The 13,247-nt window shown below is 39.2% G+C and overlaps 1 protein-coding gene across 1 annotated transcript; it reads right to left on the reverse strand.

Moving 5' to 3' along the window:
• Positions 1 to 11,317: 11,317 nt before the first annotated feature.
• LOC123886618 lies at positions 11,318 to 12,673 on the reverse strand. The gene has a single exon (XM_045935923.1). It carries the CDS (start codon positions 12,671 to 12,673, stop codon positions 11,318 to 11,320), a length of 1,356 nt encoding a protein of 451 aa, XP_045791879.1.
• Positions 12,674 to 13,247: the final 574 nt, after the last annotated feature.

The following is a 13,247-nucleotide window of genomic DNA, read 5'->3' on the forward strand; positions in this document are numbered from 1 at the left end:
AAGCTGGTTCTACTCAGGGTGGAGTACAAGGTCAAGCAACTGACCTAATCTGGAATGACTTTTTGTAAGAATAATTGTCATGAGTGGATGTTATCTGTTGGTGCCATATATGTGCAGAAGAATGATGTCAGATCTAATGTCCTACCTTGTGTGAGAAGGTAATCCTATCTGACAAATGATAAATACTTTAATGGGAGCTAAGTATATGTATATCCTCTGTTGAAGTTATGCATAAAACTGATGTATTTGTCTGAAGAGTTGTGCAATTGTGCAGTCTGAACTTTATAGTTCAGAGAGTATATGAGAGTCTATTTCTCTTCATGGTATTCAGGTGTTTTGAAAAACCTGGATGATCTGCATTGATGGTACTCTATTGGGAGCTTCTTGAAGGATGTCTATGCACAATAAGTTCTTTTGAATGATGATTTATGAACCAATGTAATTGGGTTCCAAAATCAGAAGTTGATGTCCTAAATGATGTTGTAACATCATATTTACTGATGGTTGTTCTGTGGAAGGTGCTTGAGATTGTGCATGAGAGTGCTCAAGCTGTATGGTCAGAAGACGTGTTTCTGACTATGTGAATCAGAATGTGGAGGTTCTGATCCTGTTTTAATAGTATGCTCTAGCAATGCATGACTATTTATTCCACTAGTATCAACAACTACTAGTGAATGAAAGGGCAGAAGAATAATGTCAAATATTGAGGTTTGATAATTGTCTTTGGTTTTCTTCTGTTACAAGTCACTCTAGAAAAGGGTTGATAATCAGGATCTTAGTCAAGCTTTTAAGCAAACTAAGATGTTTTTGGATTTTGTGAGTGACTTTACACCTTGTATGCATGACATCCTGCCTATTCAAAAGGTCATGATACATAGTGTGGTTCTGCTAGGACATTGATCAGATGTGTCCTTGTTAAGTGAAGAGGTCAGAATGCTTGGATGTATTCTCAAGAAGTGAGAATATCTGACTCAGAATCAACTCTACTGAGGGAGTTGGTGTTGCCCTTCAACATGAAAGCATGAAGTCTTTCACATGTTTTTCATTTAGTGCTCGAGTTTTCATCCTTAGCTGGAGCCCTGATTATCTATGACAGGTAGAGTCATGTGTTTATCTGTGGATTGCATTGGTACATATATATTGTCTAGAGTGTTGTACAAGCTTGTGGAGATCTTATGCCTCATATGAGAATATGATGTCAGACAACATGTTGTGACATTATGAAATTATTAACAAGGCATGGTTGATTCTAGTCATGTAAAGCTGAATAATTATATCAGTTATTCACATATCTCTCGAGTGGTTAAATGGTTGAGTCTGGGAGAATTTATTTTTCTCTACAGATTTTTTTTGGAAGGACTTTCCAAGGGTCTTCATTATTGAGAGATGTCACAAATGTGATATTCAGATGTCTTGGTATGTGTCACTAAGTCTAAGTGAAAGGAGAACACTTAGAATCAAGTGGAAGACAGTATGTTGGAAGATGTGTTGATCAATGCAAGTAAAAGAAGACAATGTCTGACTGAATGTTAGAATATTATTCGAGACATGTTTCCTGTAAGATCAACAAGGAGGTGAAATGGACAGTGTGATCAACCACGTGTCAGAAGGGAATGCATAAAAGGTCTGTGAATACTTTTAATCCATCTGAAACTACTTCTATATTGCTTGGTGAACAAAATGTGCATCATCTAGGAAACCTATTTCTAAATCCATTATCCAGGTTAATCTTATCTCTCAAAAGGTCCTAGAAAAGTCTATCTATGTTTGTTGATGATGTTAATAAACCTACCAAACTCGTTTTGATAATCTCATTGATTCAGTTGTCACCCCTAATGTTGAATTAAATGTTGTTACCTCTGTTAAAGGTTTTCGTCAGTTCAAATGTTGTGGGTAGTGTTGAAACATCTGTGAGATCTGTCTCTGAAATTGTAATTCTAGATAAACCAAGATCTCTTAAAACCATAGGTCAGTCTAGTATGAATGTTGTGGTTGTTGATGACATTTTTTTTGAAATTTTTTCATGTGTCATCTTTCAAAGTTGTTGATTCTGTCACTTTGTTATTCCCCACTAAAGTTGTGGTTGTGTCCCCCAAAGAAACCTCACCTGAGTCTGATGTCACATCAGATGTTGAAACATCTTGGACCAACCTGTTCGTGTTGTTGAAACCTGTTCTACAATTCCCCAAACTGATGCTAATATGGTTCTGAGAGTCATAAACCTGATGGTGGTTTGGAGTATTGAAGTTTAGACTGTGGTGGAAGAAACTGATCTTGATGATCTTCCACGTGACCAAGTTATTGCTCAAAGTATGACTGAAAGAGAACTGGTCATGCTATGACTATTTGTGTTGATGTGCATTCTGCTGAGAAGTACTATATGTGTTCAGATGTGTTGGGATCATATGTGATAATGGTCAGATATGTGATACTTAAATGTGATTACTACTACTATATGTGACAGTTTCATATCTTCCTTTGAAACCTCTAGCATTATGTTCTCATGAAATATGCTATGATATGATGTCACCGATGAAGTCTACACATCCTGATCTGATTTTTGAGAATTGATTTTTCTCTGATGTGTGAGAATTTATTTTCTTCAGTATATGAGAGGTTATTTCTCCCTTTGTGCTTTAAAGGAAAAATAAGCTATGAGAAGTATTACTAGTTCCTGACATTATTATCACTGCTGGTGTGTATGTTGCTGATTCCACAAACACAATTGTAGATGTTAATGTTCTTGCTGCTGCTGCATCTCAAACAAAAGATGTTATTGGTTCTATTGTTGATAAACCAAAAAACAAACTGTTCCTGAAAAGGATGTTGTGTCAGACGTTGACACATATGTGATCCAACCTAAGGCTGATGTTACAATTGTCCAGAAACCTATTCAAGAAACTGTTGTGGTGAAAGATGTTGGGATATCTGTTGACCCATCTGACTCATTTGATGAAGAAATAGGGTCTGATGAAGAGAATTCTACTGAGGTTGAAGAAGGGTCTCTCAGTCTAAAGAAAGTCATCAAACTGTGCCACTTAATGAAGAAGTGGTTGATTCTGAAAAGAATATGTATGAGGTTAATGTGCTTGCTAGTAAGAAGAAACAGAGTCTGAAAAGAAAGAAAGGAAGCATCTTCAAGTAACTCTAAGTATAATGTTGAGGAGGATGTACCAGACATCACACCCTCTGCCTCAAAGAAAAAGTCTGGTGGGAAAAAGATCCCTCATAATGTGTCTGTTGCTCCCTGTGACAATGTTTCCTTTCATCGTGTTTCCTTTGCACAAAGATGGAATCATGTGTACAGGAGGAGTTTTTGCTAGATGGATGCTCAATGCCCTGATTGGAAGACCACGTGCTTTGATACTATGCTGGAAGAACCTGTGCTAGAAGCTGTGCTACCATATGTTGCAACATCTTTACTAACATGTGACGTATTTTGTGATTGCTCCTATTCGCTCTGATACCACGCTAGATAAACATGTGGAAACATCTTTGCTAGCATGTGTTATGTGTTGTGCTAGCATGTGTTGAAACATCTTTGTTGTCAATGCTCTGATACCATACCGAAGGAACCTGTGCTATCTGATGTGCTACTAGATGGTGAAACATCTTGGTCATCATGTTGAAAAGTTTGTGCTGATGAAGTGTGATCTGCTTTAGGCTATTTGAGGATGACTCCACTGCTGATTTATATCTGATGAGGTATGTATCCCATGGTGTTGTCTTCGTTTGTAGTAGCTCTGTGCACTATGTTATTGGATATCTCTACTATTGTACTTTTTGATTAATGAATGAAGACCCTATTTTGTCTAAACTTCTGACTAAAAAGGGAAGTAGTTTAGTAGTTGGTAGGCATGAAATGTTTTGCTGCTAATGTCTGTTGTGCTACCTGATGTTGAAACATATGCATGCTCTTTTAGTGGTTGGATGTGTTCTACTATATGATGTGGTGTCTGATGCTTAGACATCTGCTAATCTGAGTGGTGTAGTATTGAATCTGTGCTGTTGTATGCTTATGTGCTGATATGGATGATAAAATTGAGGGGGAGTAAGAATTGTTTTCTGATGATCATTCTGATAAGCATGTGTCAATGTATTTGGAGGGAGTAAAATTAATTTTTGCACTGATTCTGATTTTGAGGGGAAGTAGCATAATGCAGTAAGTAGTTACTATTCTGTTGTGCAAAGCTCTATTTGTTTGCTCTGGATGATGTCCTGCCATATGTTGGAACATCTTGGATGCATGAGAACTTATTTTTCTCAGCTATGTGGGAATCTACTCTACCCAACTGCTATTTTGTGGTTTGCTTAAGGAGTTGTGATCTGTGATGTGTTTTGTGTGCGGTAGCAGTATGTGATGTATGGTATCTGATGATTATATGATGTGGAGCATAATGTTGAGGACACTTGCCTTTTCTGTTGGTACGTGATGTAATGCTTCAACTATTTCAAGACTATGGATTGCTAGATACTAATATATGGATCTGTTATGCTCTGATATTCTGCACTATGTATTTCTGTGATGTTCATTACTATTGCTCTTAATGCACGAAGTTTTTGTTGGGCATATTTTGTGGCTAAAAAGGGGGAGTAGTATGTTTGTGTTTGTCTGCTACTTTACAATGTTGTATCTGATGTTGTGACATGCTAGTCTAGCCTGTCTATGAAGAAGTAGTATTGTGTGTTGTGACATGCATGAATTCAGGGGGAGTAAGAACCATTTTTTTCTGATGGCCTGATGAGATGCATGAGCTGATGTATTCAGGGGGAGCAAAAGTAAAGTTTATCTGATCTGATATTAAGGGGGAGAGTAATGCAATATCAATTTCTCTGTCTATGTGTGCTTAATGTATGGATGTTATGATGCGCTACAAAATGTTGAAACAACTTGATGCTGATGTGGGAATTTATTTTTCCCAAGTGTGCTTGTGAGAGTTTATTTCTCTCTACTGAAGGATGAAGCTAAGTTGGTTATGATTCCGCTGCTGTGTATGCCTCTGATGGTTTATGGGAAAGTTTATTTCTTTACCCTGTGCGTTATTTTCATTTGAAGAAATCTTTTGGAAGTAACATAGAAGATGTTCTACCTTCCTTCATATTTGTGTGCTCACGTTGACTTGAAGGATTGTATGGTTTTTAAATCTCTCTGTGCTAATTAATGGGCTGAAGTTGTTTTAGCCAAAAATTGCCAAAGGGGGAGATTGTTGGATATTTGTGTGTTGGCCTCATTTTGCTAAAACAAATATACAAGCAAGATGTTGGACCAAATGTTTCAACATGTTAGGTACAAAAGATGTTGGACCAAATGTTGTAACATGTTTGGGTACGACAGTCAGATTGCCCAAATCTCGCGCATTTATTACACGTATCTGCTATATATGGAAATCCACTCTACGAACGTGTATATCAAGATTTGATCTGATCAAGACGTTATTAGTGCAGATATGTTCTTATCAAGACTTAATGGAATGATTCAACACATTGTTTATTTCCTAAAGAGGATCAACTATTTTAGGAAAGTTTTTATTAAGGTCTGATTTGCTTAGCTGGACGTGACTCAAAGACCAGCTGTGTTCTGAAGCTTATCTTGGAAGATCAGGAGCGTGCTAGCTCTGTCTATATAAAGAAGACTCAAGACCAAGATTTTAATGAACCGAAACCACTGTTCATCAAAGATGTAGTCTTTAGGGTTTCGTGTCTTTAAGCCACTCTCTAGGAGAGTTGGTGTAAGTGAACCACTCGGGTTGTGAGATGGTCACTATGTCCTCACTCAGAAACCTTTAGGTAATGAGTAGAGTATTGTAATATCTCTGAAGCTTTTAAGCAAGGAGATAGTGTTTGTGAGCCTCTCACGTATTGGTTTAATACTTGAGTAGGACGGTGTTTTATTGAGTTGTAATGTTTTAAGGTTACTCCTAAGCTTTGAAGTACGGAGTTAACTGTGTGTGATTTACTCGAAGCTTTTAAGCAGGAGTAAAATATGTCACGGTGATTGTCGCCACATTTTATTCAACATTATATGAACAACACAGGTTGTGTTGGCTGTGTGGAAGTGAGATGGGATCTCATGTCTAGGAGTTCCTAGGCAGAAGTTGCATGAGTAGTGTCGAGGTCATAAGGCGTAAACCTAGGATTTGCTGGAGGTCTTAGTGTAAGACGTAAACCGAGGGTTTGCTGGAGGTCTTAGTGTAAGACGTAAATTCAAAGGGTTTGCTGGAGGTCTTAGTGACTAGATCTATTAGTGGATTTCCTTCCTGGATTGGTATCCCCCAGAGTAGGCAGGTTGGCTGAACTGGGTTAACAATTTCCTGTGCAGTTTATTTACTTGTTGATTTTATTATGTTTCGTAAGATGTTCCAACATTAAGTATGACATTCTCTTTAAGTTGAATGTTGGAACATCTGATCAAACATTATTCCTCAGTATCCGTTTTAATGTTATATGCCTTGCCGTGTTATTCATGTCAGACCAGATGTCTCGACATTTTGTACAACATCTGGTTCTGCTATACCAGAATTTCAATTTGGTTCAGAGCCTGCAACTTAATCAGGTTTACCTTGAATTTTCATTGGTTCAGAGCCTTCAACTTAATCAGGCTGACCTTTGATTTATTTGGTTCAGAGTCCACAACTTAATCAGGTTGACCTTTGATTTATTTTTATTTTTTTGTGTGGTCATAATTGTAACACATGGTTAACCTTTTCGATTACAAACCCAAATATGCAGTTAATTATTATATAAATTAACAATGAGATATTGAATGCAATGAGCCTCAATAAAAACTCTTGTTTTCTCAAGAGAAAAGAGTGTCTCATTGCTCTTTTATTCTCTGCAAATAAGTTTTGATACATCAAAGGTTCAACAATAATAATATATGAAAAATAAAACAAATGAAAATGATACCGCCATAGGCGGCTTGTTGCGGCGCTCCTCGCCTAGCTGTAATAAAACTTCAAATTTGTAACATTCCATGTTCTGGGTAAGACTCCTCCTTCCATCGTCTTTAAACGGTATGCTCCTCATTCAAAGACTTCGTGAATGTGAATGGGGCCTTCCCAGTTAGCCGCGAATTTTCCTCCTTTATCTTTCTCCATAGGTCTTTTTAGTACTAAGTCACATTCTCTGAACCTTCTTTGTATGACTCGTGAATTGTATCGCCTTGTTGCTCTCTGCTTTGTGGCGAATTCTCTGAAATGTGCCATTTCTCTCTTTTCTTCAATCATGTCAAGGTTTTTTTCTAGGGCTATGTTATTTTCTTATAAGGTTGTCATCTCTCTACGCCAACTTGGTGGGTCTATCTCAACTGGGATCATTGCATCTGAACCATAAACCATTGTAAACGATGCTTCTCCCATTGAGGACTGGGGCGTGGTATGGTACGACCATAAAATCGGCAAGATATGAGCTACCCAAGCATCGCCTTTACTAGCTAATCTTCGTTTCAAAGCTCTCAATATGACTTTGTTGGCGAATTCAGCTTGACCATTTGCTTGAGGATGTTCAACTGATATAAAAGTGTTTTGGATTCCCTTTCCACGACAAAATTCAATGACCTTCTCAATGGCAAATTGAGTGTCATTGTCTGATACTATGTATTTTGGCAATCCAAACCTGCAGATGATCATTTTCCAATAGAACCTCTTAACTTGATCTGTCGAAATACTGGACACTGGTTCTGCCTCTATCTATTTGGTGAAGTAGTCCATAGCAACAATATTCCACCTTGTTTGCTTATAATCAATGGGAAATGGACCCACGATATCAACTCCCCACATGAAGAATGGCCAAGGAGATAAGACAGATTTCAAAGGTTCTCCAAGAGCGTGATATAAATCAGCGTGACGCTGACATTTGTCACAGTTCCTAACATACATGGTGGTGTCGTCATGTAGATTTGGCAAGTAGAAATCTGCCCTTAGGATTTTTCCTACTAATGATCTTAATCCAATGTGACTTCCACAGGATCCTTCATGTACTTCTTCCATAATCCGCTTCGCCTCCTCTTCGCCGACACACAACAACATGGGCGAGGCAAATCCACTTTTGTATAACTTGTCACCAACCATGGAATGCCAAGCCGCCATCTTCCTTATTTTGAAAGCCTTTTCTTTCTCACTTGGTAATTCATCTTTCTGTAAGTAGTGGATTATTAGTGACCTTCAATCTTCCTCTTCTATCACCATCATAACCGCTGCTACATCAATGTTAGGGGTTGCAAATAGTTTCCTGGATAACAGTTATGTGGCTTCCTTGTCTCTTTGTGCTTGCCAATTTGGACAGCAAATCAGCTCTTGTATTTTGCTCTCGGGGAACATAGACCAACTCAAAAGAATTAAAATGTTTGGCTAACCTTTGAACTCCTTCAAAATACTTAATCAATTGTGGTTCTTTGGTTTGAAATTTTCCTGAAACTTGGTTTGTAACTAGATGGGAATCACTCATGGCTCTTAAGTCCTTTACCTCCATTTCTTTTGCCAATTTCATTCCAGCAATTAACGCCTCGTATTCACCTTGGTTGTTGTTGGCTTTAAAGGTGAAACGTAACGGTTGTTCGATCATTACGCCATTTGGACCCTCTAGTACTACACCAGCCCCACTGCCTCTTATATTTGAGGCTCCGTCCACCGTTAAAATCCATGGTGAGGTTTTTTCCGCCGTTGGTGGAGTGGACATCTCTAAAACAAAATCATCTAACATTTATGATTTAATGGCTCCTCTTGGAGAAAAAGTGAGGTCAAATTCTGACAATTCTATGGACCATGCCACCATTCTTCCAGCCAAGTCTGGCTTTCTTAGGACGTTCTTTATAGGATAGTTTGTCCTAACTACGACCTTGTGACTTTGAAAACATTGCCTTAGTTTTCTGGCCGAAACTACTATTGCAAGGGATAATCTTTCTATCCTTTGATTCCTCACTTCTTCTCCTCTTAGGGTTCTACTAACAAAATAAATGGGCTTCTCTTCACCCTCTACTTCTTGAACTAAAACTGAGCTTAAGGCTCTATCAGAAACTGCTAGATAAAGGTAAAGAGTATTGCCTGGTATCGGGCGTGTCAGGATTGGAGGTGACGCCAAAAATTCCTTCAGCTGCTTGAATGATTCTTCACATTGAGGAGTCCATGAGAATCTCTCACTTTTCTTCAAAGATGTGAAGAAGTGAAAAGCCTTCTCGCCTGCACACGACAAAAATCTAGACAACACTACTATCTTTCCTGTCAATTGTTGAACTTCCTTCACAGAGGAAGGACTTCTCATATCAATTATAGCTTGACATTTCTCAGGATTCGCTTCTATCCCTCTGTTGGTAAGCATAAAACCTAGGAACTTTCCTACTTGTACACCAAATGAGCATTTTGCAGGATTCAACCTCATGTTGTATTTTCTAACTGAGTTCAAAATGTCAGCCAGATCTTGATCGTGCTCGCCCTCTTCCATTGTTTTCACCACCATGTCATCAATTTAAACTTCTAGATTTTTCCCTATTTGCTCGGTGAAGACACTATCCATCAACCATTGGTATGTCGCCCATGCATTTTTCAATCCAAAAGACATGACATTATAATAATAATTGCAAGTATTGGACATGAAGGCTGTATGAGGGGCGTCCATGGGGTTCATTCTGATTTGATTTTAACCAGAATAAGCATCCATGAAACATAGCATGTTGCACCCAGAAGCGCCATCTTTTAGCCTGTCAATGTTGGGCAATGGGTATGGTTCTTTTGGACACGCCTTGTTCAGATCCGTGAAATCCACACACATTCTCCACTTCCCGTTAGCTTTCTTTACCATGACCACGTTCGCCAACCAAGATGGATACTTTATCTCTTCGATGAAACCCGCTTCGTTTAGCTTTCCTACCTCCGCCGCTATCGCGGCTCGCCTTTCTTCTCCTACTTTTCTTTTCCTCTGTGATACTAGCTTAATGCTGGGCGATATTGAAAACTTATGCGTGATAACGCTTTCTTCTATCCCCGGCATGTCAGAGGGTTTCCATGCAAAAAGATTAACATTATTTTTCAGGATTTTTATTATCTTCTCTTTTTATGTGTGCGACAAATCCGTTCCAAAATTTGTTGTTTGGTGAGGCTCCTCGCCAATCTGCACCTACTCTAACTCTTCTATCGGGCTTACTCTTTTGTCTTGAAATTCCTCCCTGGGATCCATGTCTGCATTTTCTATCACATCTGAATTGGAAGTTATTGGAGATTTGTAAATATTCAAGCTAGATGTTGGACTGAATGTTTCAACATCAGGTACAAGCAAGATGTTGGATAGAATGCTTCAACATTGGATACAACATCTAGTGGGTCGGACTTTGCGTTTTCTTAGTTCCAGAAGGCGGCCATGACCTAGTTTTATTCCTTAAGGTCGAAACATTTAAGGAAACAATCTATTTAAAGCAACATGATATTTGGTTCAAGAATATGTGTGCTGGATATTCCTTTGACCAGCTATTCTATCTGAAGCCTGGATTGCTCAACAAGCCTATGCTGCAGATACTATATAAGGAAGACTCAAGACCTAGTTTTTCATCACTGAAACCGAAATCAATATTTTATAAAAGGAGTCTTTTAGGGTTTTAGTCTTTTGTTGTTCCTTGTTAATTGTATACCTCTCTGGTTGCTACTATTGATTACCAAAGCATAGAGGTGGTTTGTTTTTAGTCGAGTGAACCATTCCTAAACTTTGAAGTAAGGAATTGGTCTGTGTTAGAAATGTTTCTTCATTATAAATCTGTAACGTTTATGAAATTCTTGCTAGTTGTAAGGTTAAGAGGAGGTGAGGTGGGACCTCATATCTAGGAGTTCCTAGGTAGAGTATAGCACGGGTAGTGATTAGGTGATAAGTCATAAACGAGACATTTATTGAGGGCTTTGAACTAATACTATCATAGTGGATTCACTCCTGGATTGGTATCCCCAGAGTAGGTTGTTATGCTGAACTGGGTTAACAAATAACTGTGTTATTTAGTTTCTTGTTATTTACGTTTCCTCATTGTTCATCTAGTACTCTGTTGACCTAGTGGTGGATCATCGGATCAAACATCGCAATCTAATTACAGTGTTGGAGCATCGCGTTCAACATCGTGATACTAGTGTGTCAGAATTTCAGAATTCCTATGCCTTATTTTCAAGCTGGACTCGTAACATCGTTTGGCTAATAACTGATCGCCTCTAACAGTCCCCACTCCCCCATTATCCAAGGGATACTTTATTTCCAGATACAATGTTGACATGACGGCGCCTAAAGCATTGAATATTGGCTTTCCAATAATGATGTTATAAGAGTTGAATGGGGTTTTGACTACTAATTAACGGACCTTGATAGTCTTGGCATTATCCTTATCTCTGAAAGTTATGAGTAATGAAGCATATCCCATCACATCCACTTGTTCTCCGGAGAATCCAACCAAAGTTCCCACATATGGTTGTACCTGTTCCTCTGCTAATTGCGTGTCCTTAAAGGCTTCCCAATACATGATGTCCACAGAACTGCCGGAACCTATTAGGACCCTTTTCACATCACAATTTAGGATTTGAACTTGTATAACCAGAGTGTCATCATCATGTGGCGTTATTCCTTGACCGTCCTCCGCCGTGAAAGACAAATCAGGAATAGATGGGAAAGGTGGGTGCCTGATAAGGTATGTTTCAGAGATGGCGCGTCGAACAAACCGCTTCCTAGTAGAATTTGATTCGCCTCCTCCTGAAAATCCTCCAGCAATAGTGTTGACGGAGACTCTCACTTTGGGCGGTTCTTCTCTACCCTCTGATGAATCCCGCGGTTCTCGCCTAGGAACCTTTGGCACAACGACTCGCCCTTGTGCCGCATCCTCGATAAACTTTCTCAAGTGACCGCTTTTAATAAACTCCTCGATAAGATCTCTTAGTCGAAAACACTTCTCCGTCGAGTGCCCTCTACAATGATGATAGGCGCACCAAGCATCACTGTCAGGTCCCATCAAAGCGCCTCTATCCCTAGAGGGAGGAAAGTTATCTAAATCGGTGGCGAGAATTTCCTTCAATACATGCACTTTGGCTTTGTTCAAAGGCGTGTACTCCTTGAAGGAGGGATAGTCTTTGACTTCGCGCCTTGGTAGTTGGTAATAAGGGTTTCCCTGGCATCTTTCCCATGACGCCTCTTGTTGGCCTCCATACCTTTGTCGCTGATGGTCAGGAGCCTTTCCGTTACGGTTGACGTATTCTTTTTCCTTGGCATCTCTCTGCCTCTTCTCTGCGTTACTTTCTTCTCCCTTGATATAACATTCTACTATCTTGTTTATTTCTTGCATTGAAGATGCATGCTTTTGGGCTAAGGATTCATTGAAGTGTCCCACCCTTAGCCCGTTGTGAAAAGCCGCTACGAACATTTCTTGGTTAGGATTCGAAACCTTTATGGTGGCTTCGCTAAATCTAGCCAAGTAATCACGCAATGACTCTGTGTGGTTTTGGCAAATTGAAAAGAGGCTAGTTGATGTGACTTTCACATGTTTTGATCCAGCAAATTGATGGATGAATTTCTTTTGGAAGTCAGCATAACTTCCAATAGAATTTTTTGGAAGATTCATGTACCAGCGTAACGCTGCGTCTTTGAATGTTCCAGACAACAATTTGCACTTTAAATGCTCCGGGGCATTTATTATGGCAGTTTGCATGCCTACCGCCATTAGGTGTTCTAATGGATCTGTTTTTCCATGAAGTAAGGAAGGTGAGGGACCTTGATTCCTTCTAGGACTTGAGTTTCCCATAGGTGTTGCGCTAAAGGCTGAGAGTCAACAACACCTTCTCCTTCTTCCTCCTCTGAAGCTCTTTTTGCTCTCTCACGTTCTTCCGCTCTCTCTGCCTCAATGGCCGCCATCTGGGTTTGCAAACGTCGAATTTCGAGGATGGCGGCTTGCAGGGTTGCAGCGTTAGAGTTATCATGATTGCTATGATCTCCATCCATGTGAAGATGTTCGTCTTTTCGTTTAGATTGATGTGGTAGGCTGGGAAAAATGTTTTTACCTCAGCTCCATGGTGGGTGCCAAAATGTTCTGGGGAACACTCAAGGGGGGTTATATTATTAATAATGTGATTATAAATTTACATCAATTGATCAATAATGGACTGATAAAAAATGTGATCATTTTTACAATGAATATATGAAGCTATTTATATGTTGCGAGTTCCTTCTTCTCCAAGTTTAGTCTCCTGATTCTTCGGCCACCACCGTCTTCTCCGGCGAGCTAGCGCAAGAGTAGG

The sequence above is a fragment of the Trifolium pratense genome, linkage group LG5 (genome assembly GCF_020283565.1).
Source record: "Trifolium pratense cultivar HEN17-A07 linkage group LG5, ARS_RC_1.1, whole genome shotgun sequence".
Taxonomy (NCBI): Eukaryota; Viridiplantae; Streptophyta; class Magnoliopsida; order Fabales; family Fabaceae; genus Trifolium; species Trifolium pratense.

Coding starts and splice junctions, on each gene's coding strand:
- LOC123886618 (XM_045935923.1), bottom strand. CDS start 12,673: ATGGCGGTAGGCATGCAAACTGCCATAATAAATGCCCCGGAGCATTTA.